The sequence below is a fragment of the Silene latifolia genome, chromosome 5, assembly GCF_048544455.1.
Source record: "Silene latifolia isolate original U9 population chromosome 5, ASM4854445v1, whole genome shotgun sequence".
NCBI classification, from domain to species: Eukaryota; Viridiplantae; Streptophyta; class Magnoliopsida; order Caryophyllales; family Caryophyllaceae; genus Silene; species Silene latifolia.
Window position 1 is genome coordinate 19,622,348 of NC_133530.1, and position 21,727 is coordinate 19,644,074.

At 36.4% G+C, this 21,727-nt stretch overlaps 4 protein-coding genes across 4 annotated transcripts; 3 read left to right on the top strand and 1 right to left on the bottom strand.

Annotated features, from left to right (window-relative positions):
* Nucleotides 1-1,181: 1,181 nt before the first annotated feature.
* LOC141656988 (uncharacterized) lies at nt 1,182-7,362 on the bottom strand. Its single transcript, XM_074464086.1, has 6 exons — nt 6,756-7,362; nt 4,433-4,541; nt 4,138-4,309; nt 3,799-4,049; nt 2,186-2,319; nt 1,182-1,507 (listed from the first exon to the last, which is right to left on the bottom strand). The coding sequence occupies exons 1-5, from the start codon at nt 7,154-7,156 to the stop codon at nt 2,197-2,199; spliced, it is 1,056 nt and encodes a 351-aa protein (XP_074320187.1). The 5' UTR covers nt 7,157-7,362; the 3' UTR covers nt 1,182-1,507; nt 2,186-2,196.
* Nucleotides 7,363-9,268: 1,906 nt separating this feature from the next.
* Nucleotides 9,269-12,218, top strand: LOC141655970 (rho GDP-dissociation inhibitor 1-like). Its single transcript, XM_074462948.1, has 5 exons — nt 9,269-9,756; nt 10,317-10,383; nt 10,781-10,999; nt 11,229-11,353; nt 12,049-12,218. The coding sequence occupies exons 1-5, from the start codon at nt 9,574-9,576 to the stop codon at nt 12,121-12,123; spliced, it is 669 nt and encodes a 222-aa protein (XP_074319049.1). The 5' UTR covers nt 9,269-9,573; the 3' UTR covers nt 12,124-12,218.
* A 716-nt stretch (nt 12,219-12,934) lies between these two features.
* On the top strand, nt 12,935-14,786 carry LOC141656989 (putative nucleoredoxin 1). Its single transcript, XM_074464087.1, has one exon. The coding sequence runs from the start codon at nt 13,062-13,064 to the stop codon at nt 14,775-14,777; it is 1,716 nt and encodes a 571-aa protein (XP_074320188.1). The 5' UTR covers nt 12,935-13,061; the 3' UTR covers nt 14,778-14,786.
* Nucleotides 14,787-17,959: 3,173 nt separating this feature from the next.
* LOC141654981 (putative nucleoredoxin 1) lies at nt 17,960-19,678 on the top strand. The gene has a single exon (XM_074462086.1). The coding sequence runs from the start codon at nt 17,960-17,962 to the stop codon at nt 19,676-19,678; it is 1,719 nt and encodes a 572-aa protein (XP_074318187.1).
* The last annotated feature ends 2,049 nt before the right edge of the window (nt 19,679-21,727 follow it).

The following is a 21,727-nucleotide window of genomic DNA, read 5'->3' on the forward strand; positions in this document are numbered from 1 at the left end:
AAAAACCGCAAAATGGGGAGAGTAAATAATTAGGACCACAAATAGTTGTCCTCACATCTTCAAAGTAGAAATGAAGTATAGTGTGTGGTTATGCTAGTGAAAATAACATTAAATTCATAGAATTCATTGATTTTGTTAGTTTGTAATCATACAACATTACTACCATAACTTTATTACCTTATTTATTCATGATGCAGTAAAGTTGGGCACTGCCTTTCTACTGCATGCATGTCTACACATAGTAATGCTGCTTGCAATTATGTCTTGTAGACCCATTTCTCATTATTTCCAGCTGCTATGAGATGGTAAAGGGTCATACATCCTACCTCAAATGCTAGAATATTGTGAGGGAAGCTAATGTTTGATACTCCCTTAATTGTAATACAAACATTAGTACATTACCCTACTACCTCAAAAACTCCTGCAAATTGCGGGATCGAGGGGGAGGGGGAGGGGGATCGAATGATTGCACCGAGAACTCTATCAAATGACGCCCCAGACAAGAGTGCACAACCTATGACACACGGCATGTCATGCCGTGTCTTGGCGTACTTAGAGACGTGCCCAAACAATTTTTCTACTTCAACCTTATTTTTTTGTATTTTCAGTGTCCCTAAGCGTATCGTACCCACATGGGTCGTGTCGTGCTTGGCTAGACAAAGTCTTCTCTCTCTCTCTCTCTCTCTCTCAAATTTCGGCCCATGCATGGCCCACGGCATATGGTGTGAGGTGCCATGTTGGGCCATGTCAATCCCTTGTCATGGAGTCATAGTCCATGTTGGGGCGTGCCAACTGCCAACCCAACGGCCCGCGTGCCCGCTTGAAGTTGCTTCCATCTCTCTACTTCACAATTAAAAAACGCAACTAGTTTAGTTTCTCATTTTTGCTTTATTCCATACCGAGTCATTTTTGACTTGTTCAATCATAATCAAAAACCAAAGAATAAAGCGCCTTTGATTCCATTGAAATTGGGAGACTCCCTTAATTGCAATGTTTTTAAAACTATAGCTTAGATCTGAGAAAACAGACCCGGTTATAAGGAGTCGATCCATATTGATTAAAATCAATTCCGAAAAGAGAAGCCCGGGTTTTGAATAATGGCACAAATTTGTTGATCACTAACTACCTTCGACACAATTGGAAAAATGCCCTGTAAGAAATTTACAACCATTGAAAGATCAAGCAACAAAGATTAACCTTTAAATAGACAAACTTTCATACAACAGCTAAGAAGATTAAATCTTGTACATTAGTTTTCATTAGTTCTTAACACATCTACACACGCCTACGGGTGTTAGAAGTTGCATTATCTAATTGCATCTCTACACATTACAAATACACAGCAGATTTACTAAACGCTAACCGTGGCTTTACCTACATCTTTCCACGGTACTAATTACAATCATACCTACTAATAACTTACAGACTGTTTGAACAGATTTGCATGATGGACTATTTGCTAAGATGCACCTAATCAGATTAGTTAAACTGGCATCATATCCACAACCTGCAAGAAACAACCACGATAAGTTTCTAGTATTTGACGTTTGTGCCACCAGTTGGTAGTGAACTCTGAGTACACCATACTCAAATAAGAATATTGCATGCAGAAAGAAATTATCCTCCCATTATATTAATGCTATATTCCATGAATGCGATGGGTCTTCGTTACCTCTTGACGCTCTTATCTTATCATTATAGATGATGCAACAAACTTGTATGAAAGGTAAAAAGTTCACAATCATAGACTACAATGAAAATCACATCCAAAACGCTCTACCCTGGTCTATACGGCAATACCACCTCAAAACGCCGTAGTAGTAACTTTTCCATTACTCTTATCAGATGAGATGTCGCAGTCCAAAAATTATACCATGTATCTAATGTAATGTGAAACCTATTTTTCCTATAAAGTCGAAGTTCACAATCATAGATTACAGTGAAAATGACATCCAAAACGCCCTACCCTGGTCTATGCGGCAAAACCACCCCAAAACGCCCTAGTAGTAACTTCTCCATAACTCTTATCAGATGAGATGTCGCAATCCAAAATTTATAACATGGTTCTAATATAATGTGATACCTATGTTGCCTATAAAGTCAAGTTAACACTTCTATTTCCCAATCAACACAACTGAGATAAAACGGTCCTGACAACACTAATAGAACACTGAATGATACTCACCAGATAGTGCATTATGATTGCTGGAAAAGATGATTACAAGCTAAAGCATCACGTATTGCAGAAAAAGTAGTGCTTTCACAACCCAATAGTTCTTGAAGCTTTGTATCACATAGAACCGTTGAATTCAAAGTGTCCTACAAATTTCATAAAAAAATATACACATCAGTTGTATAACAGAAAAACTTCAAAGTCCGGACTCCAGTAAGATTTAGTGCACAAATATACAGAAATAGTGATGCACTGGTCTTTACACAATAGTATATGACTACTCCTCCCTCCTACACTTTGGAAGTGTCCACATTTCCTTTTTGAGCGTATTCTCCAAAAGCTTCCACTTCCATATTTGGGATACAAATAACACAACAAATGACTATACTACCCCCACACTACCCCCTCCTAACCCAGACTCCGCCCCACACACAACCCTACAAAACCCATCACTTTTCCAGCCAAGACCCACCTTATTGCACCCCAACCGTCCTGGAGAGTGGAGGCTACTGCACCGGTGCACCCAAAACCTGAGACCACCCAGCCTACTGGAACACAACCCCTAGGCCCTAACCCACCCACCATCGAAGTTTGCTCATCACAAAATCTGACACCCATCCAGTGGTAGATCCAATAGTGGTTGTCCCAACACCAATGTGTTAGATCCAGTGCTAGTTGTGGCAGCCTGTGGTGATTGGGTGGTGACTGTGGTGGCCTTGGTAATGGTTGGTATGCTGGGATAACTAATTTGAAACAATAAGGGGAATATTCGCGTGTCTGACCTCAAATTTCATTTGCCCAATTTAATTCCCAATTTTATGGAGGAGCAAGAGCCTGGGCAGAAAGCTCAGATGGTTTGAAAGGCATATAACTAACAAACATTGTATTGAGTGAACAAGATGTGCCCTAACAACAACAGTCTATCTGCTACAGATGGAAAAAAACAGTGTGATCTTTAAGGGAATTGAGCACGACATTGCTACATTCCCTAAACGATAACCCTCATACTTAAAATGATGGTAATGAAGACATTCAGACAAACTGAAGATTATTTTGAAAATACTCGTAACAACCTAACTTGGAATTCTATGACCTTTTATTAGACTTTTTAAAACACTTCTAACAATAAGGGGTCGTTTGGTTCAAAGTATCAGAATGGATTGGAATGGATTATGATACCATAGAGGTATGGAGTTAGAAGCCTATACTTGCTCATCAGTGTTTGGTTCGATCTTGGAATGGATTGTGTTGTGGTAATAGGGTGGAATAGAGTTAGAAACTTGGGTGTATACATGGGTATGAGATTCCAAGGGGTTGTAATAGAGTTAGAATCCATTGGGTATCTAACTCCATTCCAAAAGCCTCTGACCAAACACTAGAATGGATTTAATACATTCCAATCCATTCCAAATTTCCAACACCTCCAATCAAACACCCCCTAAATTATACTCGGTAAAGTTTTAAAACTGAAATTCTGTTTATTGGTTGGTCTTTAATTCATCTCTGAAATAACCAAACCCACGCTTATAGATGAAGGGTGTATAAAAAATCCACTGTTAAACAAAAGGTTACAACACAGAAAATTTTAGCTCAAGGAGTGAAGTTCCAAACGGATGCAAACTCACCTCCAAGCCTTCTGCCTTAATGTACTCTTCTATACGCTTATACACATCCGACTGAAGCATTTCCTTCTTGCTGGTACCAAAGAACTTTGCAAGCGCTTCTGAAATCACAATAAGAGGAGCGGGAAGCTCAGATTTTGGAACTTGAGGCTCAGAACTTGGAACTTGAGGCTCAGAGCTTGGAACTTGAGGCTCAGACTTAGGAGCTTGAGACTCTTCATCCTTCAATTTCTTTGATTGTTGTCCCAAATCCTCTGTAACCACCAGAATATGGACTCAAAACACAACTTATGAGGAACAAATTCAATTCAGTATAATAATTACCAAATTTATTATACGTACTTTTAGGGTCAAGGGGTAGAATGTGTTTTGACAGCAACTTGTTCATCTGAAACATGTCAGTACAGTCGACTTCAAATACCAGTCTCAGCTCTTCATTGCAAATTATCTTTCTCTTGTTACTTGGATCTTGAAGATTGTTCTTCCTTATATACGCCCAAAGCTGCTTCACAATCTACACAATATAGATACACATATAACTAAATAAGTACACAAGAGAAAAATATGTTTTTTTGGCAACAAAAGCATAATAAGTACGAGTACAATCTAAAAAAGAGAACGCTAATAAAAACTACACCTCTGTTCTGGGCATAGTAGGTTGGCCAACGATTGCCTGAAGCTGAGGTGTCACGCCACAGAGTTTATTTAGCCCACCTGGACCCCCTCTTCTTTTTGGTCTATGGCCACTGTAATAAAGGTTAAAAGCTTTATGAGTAACTTAAAATATGCTAAATCTTGAAAAGAACTAGTGAAGTACAAACCCTTTAGTTTGAACATGAAAACAGCGAATAAAAGTATAAAACTAGAAAAAGAAGGTCTCTTGACATCTAGAAACAGATAACTTGTGAGGCACTGTATCTTCCTATCATCAACAATTTCAACATCATTTCAAAAGATACTCATGTCTAATTCAAACTTTCCATATTAAAGAATATTTACTAGAACAGAAAATAGAAATGTACCGTAACAAAACACTTACGAGAACAGGACATTCAAACTAGAAGTCTCTAACACCCTAAGAGTATACTCTACAGTTATCAGTCATAAAACTGACCACAGAATCAACTACTATATACTAGCTTAATCCTAACGAGCAGCGAAAAAACTTCTCTAGCAATTAACAAAAGGTAACATGACTAGTAGCTTCTTATACACAAGGACAGAATGAGTCCTAAGAAACCTGTAGGCTGTAAGTAAAACTGAATATCTTATCCAGAGTCCAGACTCGGATACACCTTACGTGGCAACATTATATATGGAAGTTAATACTCTAAGAAACATCCATCACAATACTAACATATGTGTAGTCTTTTAGCTGCTTGATACAAATTGAACTGAAACAAAAATGTGTTAACAGCCTAGTAAGATTCTTTAAAAGATGTGGAGCTCGCCACAGCGTACCACAACCACCGTGTTGGTGAATGACGAGTACATGGGTAAAGCAAACTCTAAAAGACAGCATTTTTTCTAATAGCTTGATTTTAGTTGAAATAATAGCCATGAAAACTTCCAAATGTTCTCAGCGCTGAACAAATCTGTTCAATCATCAGTACACTTAAAGTGACGTTTAATCTTCTAGCTGCCAAAAAAAACTTCTAGCTAGTGATACAAAGTTACAAACATGGTATAGAGGCCCAACCGATACTCAAAACATACAACGAGAACAACAATGTCCAGACATGCTGAATGAAAGGAAAGAAGGGCTGACTCAGTATACTGTCTGCTTTTACATAGCAAGAAAAAGACTACCACAAAGCTAAACAGAAGTATAAACAGCATAAGGGTTGCAATTTAATGGTACTCACACATTATTAATCATAGACTAATCTGCAGTAGCAGGGCGCCTGCATCTAAGATGCACAAAAGCTTCGAAACAAAGAAAATAATAAACCCATGTTTACTCATAACCATAACGAGTCAATCTTCTAAACTTTCACAGCAATTATATATATTCAGCACTCGACTACTGCAAACACAGCAACTTTCTCTTGCAAGTGTTGTATATTCATAGTTAAATTCCCAGAGAAACAAATCCGAATGCATTACTCTCTTGCAGCAATACTCACTGGTTGACAACAAGATGAAACAATAGGCAGCGCCACAAATCAGAAAATTCTAAGCTCCTAAAGTAAATGGATAGGAAAATTGCAAAAAAAGAAAAGAATATTCATCAGTTCATGAACACATAGCTATTCCTCCTTACAGGTTTCATCCCAATTAAGCTCCCTTACAGAACCACCATTTTCAATGCTATAAACATTATCGACTACAAGCATTATCTTCTACACCTCTCATCCATGAAACCCTAACTTAGCCATAAAAGGTAGGATGTGTTCGTTGTCAAAATGTACACGACTCTATTTCACCAGATGATAAAAGTAGTTATCTTAGAATCCATGATCCCAGATCCACGCAGAAGATCAAATCTTTTTAGCCTAAAACTCCATTACAAAGAGCCTATAAGATAGCTACGAAGATCCAGAGCATAGCATCTCTAAAGCACCCGATTCTTTTGGACTTCATCTACCTCAACTGAATAGCGCAGAATGAACTAAACCTACAGAACTTGAACTGCACTGGACTGAAGTGAACTAAAATTAACTCCAAAAGAACCCGGGCCGACATTCCATCATAAAATATGAACCCTAAAACACAAATGCCCGATCTCATACCTTCCCCACTCTACAAGCAACATACCAAAAACACCTTTTAATCTACCAAACCAAACAAAATACATCAAAAGCTCAAAACTTTAGTAAAGACAAACAAACCCCACATCAAAGTAATCACCCAAAATCATACTCGTCTCAGTTCCAATCATTTATTTACCTTCGATTAAAATACCCATCAAAACGAATAACACGGAAATCATAAAAAACAACAAAATTAAAAACACAAACCTATCTTTTGCAGTAGTAACACCAGAAACCGCATCACCAACAACATTCCCAACAACACCACCAGGTTGCGCGAAACAAATCTGAGTAGGTCCCCTCGGAAAATGCGATTGATTGTAAAACACGTGTGAATAACCTTGTGCATGAGGATGCAAATTAGGGTTAGGGTTCGGAATTGGGGAAATTAAAGGTCGAGAAATTGGGGGAATCTGGGGAATTGGAGTCGGAATTGGGGAAAAGAGAAGAGAAATATGAGAACGAATGAAATCGATTTTATGAGAAAGATCAAACCCTAAATTAGATTGAAGACGAAGAATTACATCATTAAGAGAACTGAAGGAATTAGGGTTTGTATCTCTAAAAAGGGATTCTAAACCTTCTGCTATTTCTTTGTCGGACGCCATTTTTTGTAATTAATTGATTAAATTAATTAAAGGGTGTTTTTTTTGTAACAGAAAAAACGGAAATTATCCACTCTTTCACTCTCTAGAACTGTAAACAAATGAGACTACGAAGTGTTTGTTTCAGCATTCCTTTTTTTTGTGTCGATTTGTGTTTGTTTTCTGAGATTTGGAGAGAGAGAGAGAGGGTGAAAGAGTGAGATAACGATAAACTTAAAACTATAAAGTACTACTAAAGTAGTGTGTCCGTGTGCGGTTCAATGGATGATTGACAAACCAATCAATTCGGTCGGGTTTAAATCGGGTCATTTTGAATTTGTCGAAATTCGAGTTAGGCTGAGTTAGATTAGGTCATTTCGGGTTTACATACGTTACTATCAACACAAAAACAACGGACACTATTCGTCTAACGTTGTAGACGGGTCAAATATGTCATCACTTTTTTAATAAGACAAACAGGTGAGATAGTGAGGGTTGTCTTATTATTTTTTGATCTAAACCATCCGGTAATCCGAACCACATTGAGCCGACTAATCCGGATTTCGGGGCGTGTCCAAGGATTACGGTATTTAAACCCCTCTCAATCGCAATTGTGGGGGATCGATCCGCAGACCTTCCTACCAAGCGCAGCCCCATGCTACCACTGAGGGTTGTCTTATTATGAAAGTAGTAATATAATTGACCCGTTTACATCTTTAGACGGATATACCCGTCTACAATGAGACTAATTGTATTATCAGGGCCGTCTCCGAGATTTCGGGGGCCCTGTGCGGAACTTCGAAAATAGGCCCTGATACTACTATTTACGTTAATACCTGTATGAATTTAAATGTTATTTTGTCATAAGATTTATTTTTTAATATACGGAATGTTTATAGTTTATTTCTTTCATATTATTAAACAAGTATAACATAAATGATCTATTAATAAGTTTTTTCTAAACAACTTTGCATATTAGAAAAAAAAAGTCAAGAAAGGAAGCAAACAGTTTTAAATGAAATGAAACCAACAAATTATGAAATATAATCATAACTCACTCCATTAAATGTAGTTTTGCAAAAAAAAAAAATGGAAAAAGTGTAGTTACGGAGAATCGAACCTGAGATGCATGAATGTAAAAAGCCCAAGAAAATCATATGCTAAACCACTGTGCCATTCTACATTTTATGATTACTAATCTCACTAATTAGTATATATTCTTAATTTATCTTTACTGGGCCCCCAAAAATCGGGGGCCCTGTGCGACCGCACGGCCCGCACACCCTAAAGGCCGGCCCTGTGTATTATCAAATGGTCTGTTTCACTGTTTGTAACAATAAACATTTAGGTCATATTTATTCGAATTATTTTGGGTTTCGAGTCATGCTCGGATTCTAAATTTAGAGGTGAGGTCGAATTCGGATCGGGTTCTTCAGATTAGGAGAATTTTGCCAAGACTATATATAAATCTGGTAGACAGGTTAATTGAGTATAATACATGGTAAACGTGTTGGATGTAGAATAGGTTAGTTTACTTGTGGATAGATCAATGGGGTCTGGACAATAACTCGGAAATTGGGTAAAATGTTGGTCATCTGTTTGAATATTGGTTGAGTTTAAGTTGAGTCAATTTTAGCATAATTTTGAGCATTTATTTACCTTCTATTAAAAATAATGATTTACTTGATGTTTGATCGTCCGTTTATTTTTCAATAACAATATTCACAAGCTAAAATATTTTTTCTACTAGGTCATTGTGTCGAAAATAAAGTTAAATAAATAATAGAGAGTATAAAATAAAAAAATTTTAAGTTTCATAAAAGAGTTGTCTTCAGATTTTAAGTAATGAGAAGCATTCAGAAGTTCGATTCTCATCCACGATATAAGTGGCTCATTCAATAATTCAAACCAACAAAAATATGAGAAGCCATTAATGAGAGATCAATGGGAATGCGAGAGATTGTCAACCAAATAACTCTTAATCTTGTAATTTAGGAGATTTTTCAATTTCAAATTTTTAAGGGTGATTATATTAGCATATTTCGCATTTTTAGGATCACCGCACGACTTTTTCTTCTTCCATCAATTCATTTTTACCACAAGCTAAATGTAGATAAGTATAAAATCGTTATTTTCATATCACTTCTTATTTTGTAATAAATTTTCTCAATTCAAATGTAAATGTGATCAATCTCACAATTATTTTGTTCTTGTTTCTTTGAATTTTTGTTTTTTCTATAATAATTTTCATCGCATTATATTCTAATTCATATTTTTCATTATCATTTAGAGTTTTTTTGTAACTTTGTTTGCTCCTTTTCAATTCCGTCATTAATTTTGCAAAAAAATAAATAAATCTTCTTATAAAGATTGGACACATGCAAATTCTCATAGCTATACTTTAATAAGAAAATTTATATTCCAACATATTTTTTTTTGAAATGGATGAAACAATTGATCCAACGTCCTCTACCCATGAGAGTGATGGTGAAGGAGATTCGAATCATTTTACTAGAAAACAAAGTGAAGCATCAATGTATGCCACAGAGGACGATGAAGATGAACAAAACAAAATACAACTAGGTCCAAAATGTAGTATTAGACAACATCTTGAGAAAGATAAGGTTTTATTCGACTTTTTACTTATTTCGTTCACAATATACTACTTGTGTAATGTGCCTTACTCAGTTACACGAGTGTTATGTTGTATTTACGTAAAATTTCAATTAGTAGATAATACAACCAGTTGTATATATCTGGTTGTATAGATTTAGAGCTTTATAATAAAGAATTTAAGTTTATATATATATTTTACGAGCTTTATTGAAAAGAATCTCAATATATTATAATGAAACTCAAAAATAATACATATAAACTCAATTAGATTTTAATTTTAACACCTAAAAAATTAAAATGTAACTTAAATATTTTAAAAGCTCGAAAAGATTCCATATAAGCTCAATTAGATTTGTCTTGTTGGATGTATCATGCTCATATACATCTGGATGTATATATAATCTTATTTATGGTAAAATCTCCTTATATAAGACTAGATGTATCTTCCACCGGACAAAAGATAACACGAACCGCAATGGCGAATTAAATAGTCCTAGAATGTATAATTTTAGTACTACAATATTTTTATTTGTTTTGATACTTTTACTTTTTATTATTATATTCTTAGGATGATGAGAGTTTAAGAAAGTGGAAGGAACAACTTCTTGGAAATGTTGATTTTGACTCTTCTGAAGGTATGTACATATAACTCCCTTGATCGATCGATCAATCAATCAATCATTTAAATTTAAGCAATATCAATCTACTTATCTACAAAATCATTGAAAATAAAAAGAATATATATTGCGTAGTAAATACAGAGTAATTCGTATTTTTACTTTTTGTTCATGACTGAATTATTATGATACTTATATATTTTGTAATCAAAGCGTGAGCTAGTCTAATTTGAGTACTTCTTTGGCTATTTACATTTCTTTATACAAATATATTATTCAGACATTATAAATTGTTTAAATTTATAATCGTAATTTTATGAAATTATAAAATTACTAGAAGTAAAATTTTGATATGACTTCCACGAGATACATTAAATGTGTATTATATATTTATATTATTATCTTATTGTTGCAGAAACACTTGAGCCGGAAGTGAAAATTCTAAGTTTGACAATATTATCTCCTGGTAGAGAGGAAATTGTGCTACCATTGCCCGAGTCAGGTGATCCACAAGGCGCATGGTTTACTTTGAAAGAAGGCAGTCCTTACAGCCTACGATTTTGCATTCTAGTCAGTAATAATATTGTGTCTGGCCTTCGTTACACCAATACTGTTTGGAAAAAAGGTCTTAAAGGTACTTTTCTTTCATCGCAAATCTTGTTTAAAATGAATTCTTAATCTTAAACCTAAAACTGGTCAAATTAGATAGATGAGTCACGAGACAAAACCAACATTCTAAGGATTAACACAAACTCCTCCCATTTATTCAAGTTGAGTGCTATTTAACCTGTTTTAATCTTACAACGAATATGTATATGCATGCATTGTCCGATAATTGATTCTAAAGTAAATATATTTTTTAGTTGACAGCACCAAAGAAATGATCGGAACATTTAGCCCACAAGCTGAACCTTACACACATGAGATACCAGAAGACACTACACCATCGGGTTTTTTCGCAAGAGGCTCATACACGGCTAAATCAAAGGTAAAAGTAAAGTGTCAATCGCCATTCAATACTCTCTCGGATCAATCAATTATTTATCTTTGTTTTTTAATCTTTTCTTGTAAAACAAATCTTAAAACAAAACTAACTCGTTATTTTTCCGTTTTCCTATATTCTTTTACAATTGGTCTCCCTTGTGACGAGTTACCATTTGTGGCGGATATTTTGTGAGTTAAAATGGTAACAAAATGGGTTATTTACCACATGAATAGTGTTGCAGAGAGAGAAAAAGTGGGTACTTTGTGAGGTAAAATGGTATCCGTCACTCAAGAGTGACGAATATGTGCCGTCACAAACAAGAATTTGCGATTCTTTTATATTATAAGTAATGCGACATAATGTACATGTCATGATTGATGTATACGAAGTATATGATTTTATAACTTATTACATACTCTATGCAAATTCCTAAAACTTGATAGACCAGTTTTTCATACCTTTTTTTTTTGTATTTCGTGATCCTTTTATTATTGATCGTGACATCGTAATTTCGTATCTTTTTACATAATAAATGTACTAACATTATCTTTAATCATGATTTGTATCTATATTATTACTTTTAATGCCATTTTTTTTAAAATTGTAAAACACTCTCTCAATAAAATTATTAAGAAACGGTCTCTCAAAAGACCTGATTCATTTATAACTAACTTTTAATTCCATTTCACAATTTTCAGTTTCTTGATGATGATAACAAATGCTACTTGGAGATCAATTACACATTCGACATTCAGAAAGATTGGATCAACTAAATTTTGTATTCTCCGACTTACTTTAATTTGTTTTCCTTGGTCTTGTGGAGCTATTAGAGTAAACACAAATTGTCATTATATTTCATTAATTAACTATGATAAATGTATAAGAGGAAAAACAATAATTTTGTAGCCTCTTATAATAAGAGTCTTTGCTTTGTACAATAAAGTTTTAGACACTTGCATTTGTAGTATACTTGGAAAGTCGGAACCTTTATGTGTCCAAATACTCAAATATATATACTTGGTATAAAGTCACTATTGTACTACTAACTACTTTATTATCGAATTTGACCGAGCTTACTTGTATTTTTCGTGAGCATTGTAAAAAATTTGAATTATACTTGATCGTTCAATTCGGGTTTGGGTGAAACTCGGGTCGAGTCAACTTTCGGATCCTGTCGAGTCGAGTTATCTTCCGGAACAGGATAACTTCCGGGGTGGCTTTTGGATTATCTTTCGGTCAAGTCGGTCGGGTAGGGCCATGTCAAAGCACGTACCGGGTTATAGGTCATCTCGAGTCGACCTTAATCGGGTTTTGTCGGGTACAAATCATTATTGGGTCACGTTAGATCAGGTCAATATCAGTGTGCAAAATTTCCGATTTCTATTAAGTCGGGTTTGCCCGTATTCGGGCCGGGTCACTCGGGTCGGACTTGTCATCTCTAGACTTAATAGAACTTCTATTAAAAAAGGTTGGTTAAATAAAGCTAACCCTAGATTGATTAATTGAACAATTGAACAATTAAGTAGGCAAAAAGAGAGGGTTTCAAGTGTAGGGAAAATTGGGGTTTTTCCAGGAGCAAAACCCAGGTCAGGATTTTGTTAATCATTCTAGTTTGTTCCACTAATTTATTACTATTTGTTCATATAGTAAATTGTTGCAGTAAATTTATTTCTCTATTTATTTTGCTGGAGGAATCCGTTTGATTGTAATAATGCCGAATTCAAATGGCCCTTTGAAAAGATGTAGTACTGTTGCGGTTGCGAATGAAAACAGTAAATCTGATGGCGAATATATGGATGTTACGAAACTCAGTTGTCCTGTGGAGGATATGCGTTTGGCAGTAATACCCTTTTTGTCAAATAATGGTAAAACCAATTCATTGGTCCGCTGTTGTACTGGTGAGCCTGTTGGTTTCGATGTCGTCCTCCGAAAACACCTTCTTATTTGTTGTGTCTCCCTCCCTTTGTCTGAGGGAGCTTACTACTTTCATGCCATGATGGAAGCATACTCCAACTTACCTCGAGATAACTTTGAAATGGTCTTAGTTGCCAGTTCCGATTCTACAAAGGCCGCTTTCGATGATTTTGTTTCTGATTTGCCCTGCCTTGCCATACCATTCTCTGACTCGGACACCCGTCATTTTATTTACTCTTTCATTGCCTTGGATTTTTACTACTGCTGCTGCCCCCAGCTTTCTGCTATTTTGGTTGATCCCGAGGAAACGGTTTTGCATTACCTTGTGGTTCCTGACCGTTTTCTCAACTATGGGTCTGAGTGGTTTCCCTTTCGTGACAGTGATGCAGAGGCCATTGTCGTACAAGATACGGTCTTGATGTTCAGGTTGGATCCCTTGTATAAGAAAGGGGTCCAAGCTGGTGCTCGAGAAGCCATTATGCGGGATCCTCTTATAAATGAGCCACTCTCCCTCTACAGGGATATTCTCCTTTGTGAACCCTCACTAGCTATCCCGAGAATCGGGTCTATTGGTGGACCCGAAGAATCAGTTACTGTCTTGGAGCTCAGCAAGAAGCACGTGGCATTGTACTTGTGCCTTGAACAGGGCAGCGGTTGCCTGCAGGATCTTATCATTCTTCATCAGGAATGCATAGAAAAAAACCTTGAGCTTGAGATACTTGTAGTCTGCATACCTCTTTTGGACCGTACAAACTCATTCCCTGAAAAACTTGTTGAAATTTTGAGGCGTAAAAATATAACATCGTGGTTAGTATTTCCCAAGCACAACAAGGTTTGGCGCAGACTGTGGCAAGTTTTTAGCCTGTCATTAATGGAGGATAGGTTGATCATATTGCCACCGGATGGCAAGCCTGGGGAGTTGGAGGGAAGGGGAGTCATAGAACAGCTGGGAATAACGGCATATCCGTTTACGAGAAGCACACTCTTGGAACGTAGGTTCAATGCTCTAAGGTCACTCACCTCTGATTCCTTATTTAAAGATACTTGTATGAACCGCACTTGCCTGACTCGTAAAGGTAAAAAACTCAACGTGCGTCAGTCTTCTCTACAAGGCAAGAAGTTGCTTGTATACCTCGACTGGCTTCAATTATCGAATGACTATGGTAATCTGTGCCGTCGGCTGTTGAAGCTTTACCCTAAAATTAAGGCCAGGGGGTGGGAAGTTGTGTTTGTTCCTTTGGATCACAAACATAGACGTCCACATGCGCTGTATGCTAGGATGCCATGGCCGATTATGCCTGTCCAAGAAACTTGTGAAACTTGTGTGCCCCACAAACTGATTTTTGAAGGTGAGGCTAACTATGGTAATCAAGTCATTGCGTTCAGAAAAGATGGCAAGATTGTTTCAAGAGAGGTTATGACGGATCTAATGAAAAATAAGCTCAGTGGTTCTCTGTTTCGCGATAATCTGTATGAAGAGATTGCTTATAATTTAGTTTGTCTTAAAGGTTAATTTAACTCCTATTGATTACTCCGGTGAAAGTCATCCAGCCCATAAGAAGCTCCTTATCCCGCTTGCTACCCAGAGATTGAGAGCAACCTTATTTTTGTGGGAGTTGTTGGTATTAAGAAGCTCCTTGATCCTGCTAATGGAGTATACTTTGGTTTTGGTGGAAAATGTAGCCAATATACAAATACAGATAAGAAAGTCGCATGCTCACCTTAATATACTAATTATGTCTTTTCTTTAAAAAGAAAAAGTGACATTTAGTTAAATTTGGTGGTATAAGTTTCAAAATTTGGATTATAAACGGAATAATCATCAATTTAACATTTAGTAATCTATACAAACAAAGCGCCGAAATTTCAATATACTAATTATGTCTTTTTTTTAAAAAGAAAAAGTGACTTATATTTAAGGTGCTTCTTAGTAAAATGTCTCAATTTTTAAGTTATTATTTTAAGCAATAAAGATTACTTTTTCTTTTTATTTCCGGAAATTACTAATATTATTCGAGTTAGGGCTGAGCATCGGTCCAAGACCGAACTAAACCGGACCGGAACGAAGACCGAAAATAAAATAGTGGACCGAAGAACGGACCTAAAACTTTCGATCTTGGACCGTCTCAAACCCGACATATTTGGTCTGGTCCGGTCTTGGGCCAAAATGGACCTAAAACTAGTTTTTTCACTATTTCGTATACGATAATTACATTTTTAATTCCACTAAATAAAATGCTTTTAAATAATCAGACGACTCTTTTTATAAAAATCATTGACAATACAAATTTATAATGTCTTTTAAAGCTAAAATGTTAATTTGATTCATAATATTTTAATGATTAATCTTTAGAAACATGAAATTTGTTCCTTTCGGTACCAAAGTTTACTAGTGTGTGGTAAGGACTCTTATCAATACTATATATTAAATCCAGAAACCAAGGGACTTCAATGTAATTAAAGAAAGTTATACAAATTAATTATATTATATAGTTTTAAATCACTAGCACCGTGTGATGGACCTGATTAAGGGATCTCAATGCAAATATTATATAATATGGGTTTAAATTAAATTATATAGAAGCTTGATAATTTTCCTAAACATTTGTAAGAGACTAAAACATGGTCAATTTCCTTAGAATAAAATAATTAATTAAGACGGTCAATTTCCTTAAAATAAAATAATTAATTAAGATGGTCAATTTCAAGGAGACTAAAAGAAAGAAGATACTTGGTAATTTTCCTAAATATTTATAGAAGACTAGAAGATGGTCAATTTCCTTAAAATAAAATAATTAATTAGTATAAACATGCACACTTATGGTATTAGTTATTATCATCATAAAATTATATATTAAATTTAAAATATATGCAATTTGATTAAACTTTATAGTTTATTAGATGTATAGAGATGTTAATTATTTAACATACAAAAATATAATATAAGTAGGTTATAAATAATTCAAGTTAGATTCCATAATATATAATATTGCATAATTCTTTCGATTTGATTTATTAATGCATATATGTAATATATTTATATAAATATATAATCCTCTTAAAATTGCATGCATAAGTAGTAAAAGTAATTTCGCGAGTAAAGAAAAGAATTGTAGTAACATTGGATATAGTTATATGATAGTAATCACTCATTTGAATAGTAAAAGTAACAATATTATCACCGAGATTAATGAAAGTGGTAGAAACAACAACGGGATTAGTGAAATTATCAATAGTAATGCGGCAATAGTGACAGTAACAATAATTACGACGGGAGTAGTGAAAGTAACAATGATTACGGGCAAGTAGTGAAATGTTATTACTATTGTTTCATTAATAAGACTAAAATATTAATATCGGGAGTAGTAAATTTGTCTCAAAATTTATTTCATCGTAATTTTAGAATATGTCATAGAAAAATATATTAATGATAAATTTATGGGTTATGCAACTTTAAATAATTTTATTTAATGAAAAAAAAATTTAATGGTAAGTAGAGGTAGCCCGGGCGAAGCCGGGCACCAATACTAGTATCTTAAATAAGTGGTCAGAGGTTCGATTCCGACTCTTGCGAATGAAAAGGCCAAACTTGGAAGGATCAACCATTAAACTGCCTTCAGTACCCCGAAAGAGATTGCCCCAGCTGTCGGTGAAGGATACTCCCGATAAACACCAAAAAAAAAAAATTGGTCCATTCGGTTCGGATCTAACCGGTCTAGGACCGGACTCGACCGAAACTTGAAAAAATGAGTACCGAGGATCGGACCAAATAATTTAGTCTGGGTTTGGTCCAAACCAAATAATACGATCCAGTCCAGACTTAAATTTGCCCACCATTAATCCGAGTAAGTTACTAAAATACCCTTATATCTATTTTCGGAGTTCCAAGTCCAGTAACCCTCTCAACTTTACTCTCTTATCTTACGTCTTAATCTTTCTTGGCATTTTGAAGTACTTTGTAGCTTACTAACATCATTCTTGCAATGCTTGTAAATTGTTGGTTGCTTATGATTGAAATTACTCTCGGTGTTTACTAAAGATCATAGATTCTAGATTTAGAGATAATTGTGATTGAAATTACTCTCGGGGTTTACAACTGAAAAGTTAATGACAAAAGTAGGACCATATTAGTAAATGTTGGATCAATAAAAAGCAAGGGCTAGAAAAACAAGCCTCTTTTTATACCTGCTAAAACTTGATCTGTCCAATAAACTTGGCCCGACCTGACCCAAATTTTCAAGGCAAAGACCCGTGATTCGGTTAACCCGATTCCGAAATGACCAGTTATTTTAAATCGATACCCATTCCAATCGTTTTGATTTGTATTCTGATTCGAACCGTATCCTATCCCGAATCGTATGACCCAATCAGAAATCTGAGCCGTCCAGCTCGTCTAAAATCCCAATTGAGTGATAAAATGAAGGTTAGTTAAATAGAGCGAAACCCTAGATTGATTAATTGAATTGAACAATTGAACAAAAGAACAAAAGGGTAGTAGGCAAAAAGGAGAGGGCTTTCAAGTGTAAGGAAATCTGGGAGCAAAACTCAGGTCAGGATTTCGATAATCAGTCCAGTTTAGTTTGTTGTACTAATTTATTTATTGGTAGTAGTTCATACTATCGGATTATTCCTGGTGTATTTATATTTATTTATTTATTTATTTATTTTGTCGGGGAAATCCGGTTAATTGTAAAAATGTCGATTTTAAGTGGTCCCAAAAGATGTAGTAGTGTTCCAGTTGCGAATGAAATCAGTAAACCCGATGTCGAATATATGGACATTACGAAACTCAGGTGTCCTGTGAAGGGTATGCGTTTGGCAGTGATACCCTTTTTGTCAAATTATGGTAAAACAACTTCATTGGTCCGCTATTGTACTGGTGAGCCTGTTGGTTTCGATGTCGTCCTCCGAAAACACCTTCTCATTTGCTGTGTCTCCTCCCCTCTGGCCAACTCCAAGGAAGTTCGCTATTTTCAAGCCATGATGGATGCATACTCCGACTTACCTCGAGACAAGTTTGAGATGGTCTTAGTTGCCAGTTCTGATTCTACTAAGCCCGCTTTCCATTATATTTTTTCTGAGTTGTCCTGCCTTGCTATACCATTCTCTGACTCAGACACCCGTCATTTTATCTGCTCTTTCATCTGCGGCTTGAATTCTTCCTCACAGCGGCCCCAACTTCCCGCTATTTTGGTTGATCCGGAGGAAATTGTTTTGCAATACCTTAAAACTCCTTACAAATTTGTCATCTACGGGTCTGAGTGGTTTCCCTTTCGTGACACTGATATTGAGGCCATTCGTATAAAAGATATGGTCTTGTTGTCCAGGTTGGATCCCTTGTATAAGAAAGGGCTCCAAGGTGTTGCTCCCCAAGCTGTTATGCGGGATCCTCTTATAAATGAGCCACTCTCCCTCTACAGGGATATTCTCCTTTGCGAACCCTCACTAGCTATCCCGAGAATCGGGTCTTTTGGTGGAGCTGATGAATCAGTAACTGTCTTGGAGCTCAGCAAGAAGCACGTGGGGTTGTACTTGTGCCTTGAACAGGGCAGCGGTTGCCTGCAGGATCTTATCAGTCTTCATCAGGAATGCATAGAAAAAAACCTGGAGCTTGAGATACTCGTAGTCTGCATACCTCTTTTGGACCCTACAAACTCATTCCCTGAAAAACTCATTGAGGATTTGTGGCGCCGAAATATAACATCGTGGTTAGTATTTCCCAAGCACAACAAGATTTGGCGCAGACTGTGGCGTGTTTTTAGCCTGGAACTTTTCGAGGATAGGTTGATCATATTGCCACCGGATGGCAAGCCTGGGGAGTTGGAGGGAAGGGGAGTCATAGAACAGCTAGGAATAACGGCATATCCGTTTACGAGAAGCACACTCTTGGAACGTAGGTTCAATGCTCTAAGGTCACTCACCTCTGATTCCTTATTTAAAGGTACTTGTATTAACCGCACTTGCCTGACTCGTAAAGGTAAAAAACTCAACGCGCGTCAGTCTTCTCTAGAAAGCAAGAAGTTGCTTGTCTACCTCGACTGGCTTCAATTATCGAATGACTATGGTAAGCTGTGCTGTCGGCTGTTGAGGCTTTACCCTAAAATTAAGGCTAGGGGGTGGGAAGTTGTGTTTGTTCCTTTGGATCACAAACATAGACGTCCACATGCGCTGTATGCTAGGATGCCATGGCCGATTATGCCTGTCCAAGAAACTTGTGAAACTTGTGTGCCCCACAAACTGATTTTTGAAGGCGAGGCTAACTATGGTAATCAAGTCATTGCGTTCAGAAAAGATGGCAAGATTGTTTCAAGAGAGGTTATGAAGGATCTAATGAAAAATAAGCTCAGTGGTTCTCTGTTTCGTGATAATCTGTATGAAGAGATCGCTGTTAATTTATCTTGTTTTAGTGGTTAATTTAACTCCTACTGTGTATATAAAAGCCTCTAAGGGATTCTCTGGGATCTGATTGTTAGTTTTGAAAGTATGTGTGTGGACTGTGGAGTATAAAGTACATAAAAAAGCGGCAGATATAAGACCAGAGTTTACTGCGCGGTCCTTTTCAGATTGGATGATTTCACTGGCGCACGGCAAGGTTAAAATTTCAACTGTTCCTGCCATTTTTCCTACTTGGGTGGTAGGACTTGGTGTAGTATTACCTGATGAAATGGGCAGAATAAATGCCAGTACATTCGATGCTTGGGATGACGTCTTAATGGCTGAAGCGACTGCAACGCTCATGCCCACGGGTGTTCAACTAGTAAGGTTTTGACCGTTATGCATAATATGGAAGGATAACACAAAGTTCTTTCCCCTACTGATTTGGAACCTTTGACTGCTGGGCGCTGGGTAGCTAGAAATTAGAATGATCTCCGAAAATATTTGTACTGAGAAGTGAGAACTACGTATTTTCGCCTCAGCAGGATTTGATTCACATAACAAATGACTTGATTCACATAACAAATGACATCATCTCTACCCTTTTTGTAAAAGTTATCATTGTGAATGTAATTGTAAATTGCTTGGCTACTATCGTTTCCATCTCTTTTTGAAATTCAATTTTCCCCTAAGGTCAATGAGTTACTACTCGTTTTCGTTCCTTTCCTGTACCTCCAAGGAAAATCTCGAATAAGATCATACCAAATTGACAGGTTAGCGTGAGGTTATGCTCCCTCTTTAAAACTAATACGAAGTAAATAATAAAGGGCATGTGAGAACTTTTTGGTCTTGCAATTTAATTATGATAACTCACTCTTAATGGCCTTTGATGATTAGTTATGATAACTACGGAGTAACTCTTAATCGCCTTATTAAAGGCGACAATCAGGTTGGCATTCGATGATTATATCAAACGAACTCAATTGAATCATACAAGTAATTCCTAAAAGTTATACTCCAATCAATATAAAAGAGCAGGTATAAACACAATGTAAATTACTCGAGAGGTGACTTAATTTCGTGATAGTATGTATCCTTATACCGAATGATAATGTAAGTTTTGCAGGATTTGATTGTAAGCTTGGATACGCATAAATTGCTTGGGTGTGTCAACGAGTCTCCCTTAAGACCGTCTGAAACTTTTAGACGAGTATATGTGACCCTTTTAGAACTAAATATGACCACATTTTAATAAAAAGTAACCGAACAACAAATTGTAGTAACATTAGCTAAAACATTTTATCATATATGCACGTCTTATCATTCAGATGGATTTGGTGGGCCTCTAATCCTCTAGACCAGGTTATTGGGCCATGATGTGTCAAAGGTGGGCCGAGCTATAGGGGGCCAAAACCGACTCGTTAGGGGAAGGTTGGCCGGGGTGGACTAGCATAAAGCCGACCCTTACCTAGCTTGTAGAGTCGCAGGGGATGCGTGTCCGAGCCGGAACAACGGACAAATTGGACTAAAATTTTTATGTTACTTATTATTAGTAAAGGGCTAGAGGTGGCATTCGGGTTGAGTCTGATCGGGTCGGCAGGTCATGACTACATCTAGGTTGGGTTTAGGTTGCTTACAAGTAGATTTGGCAACTAGGTCGACCGGTTCGGGTTCAGGTCAAGTTATTTTGGGACAATCTTGGTTTTTAAAGAGTATCAGTCGAGTCGAGTAGGTCATTTCAGGTTCGGGTCATTTATAGCTCAATTATTATCAAGGTATTTATTTGAGTTTTAAAGAGTATGAGTCGACTCGGGTAGGTCATTTCAGGTTCGGGTCATTTATAGATCAACTATTATCAAGTTATTTATAAAATTCAGGCCACTTATATTTGATCGGTTTAATTCAGGTTTGGATGAAGCTCGGGTCGAGTCAATTTTCATCCTGTCGAGTAGAGTTATTTTTCGGAACAGGGCAACTTTTGGGTTAGATTTCCGATTAGCTTTCGGATTATCTTTCGTTCAAGTCGGTCGGGTAGGGTCGGGTCAAAGCATGTACCGGGTTATAAGTCATCTCGAGTCGACTTTAATC

What these genes read in the sequence shown, in the direction of transcription:
- LOC141656989 (XM_074464087.1), top strand. Translation starts at nt 13,062, where the DNA reads ATGCCGAATTCAAATGGCCCTTTGAAAAGATGTAGTACTGTTGCGGTT.
- LOC141654981 (XM_074462086.1), top strand. Translation starts at nt 17,960, where the DNA reads ATGTCGATTTTAAGTGGTCCCAAAAGATGTAGTAGTGTTCCAGTTGCG.
- LOC141656988 (XM_074464086.1), bottom strand. Translation starts at nt 7,156, where the DNA reads ATGGCGTCCGACAAAGAAATAGCAGAAGGTTTAGAATCCCTTTTTAGA. An exon ending in GTTACTACTGCAAAAGATAG is followed by an intron (nt 4,542 to 6,755) that starts GTTTGTGTTTTT and finishes CCTTTATTACAG; the next exon opens with TGGCCATAGACCAAAAAGAA. An exon ending in CTACTATGCCCAGAACAGAG is followed by an intron (nt 4,310 to 4,432) that starts GTGTAGTTTTTA and finishes TATATTGTGTAG; the next exon opens with ATTGTGAAGCAGCTTTGGGC.
- LOC141655970 (XM_074462948.1), top strand. Translation starts at nt 9,574, where the DNA reads ATGGATGAAACAATTGATCCAACGTCCTCTACCCATGAGAGTGATGGT. An exon ending in AACATCTTGAGAAAGATAAG is followed by an intron (nt 9,757 to 10,316) that starts GTTTTATTCGAC and finishes TTATATTCTTAG; the next exon opens with GATGATGAGAGTTTAAGAAA. An exon ending in TTGGAAAAAAGGTCTTAAAG is followed by an intron (nt 11,000 to 11,228) that starts GTACTTTTCTTT and finishes TATATTTTTTAG; the next exon opens with TTGACAGCACCAAAGAAATG.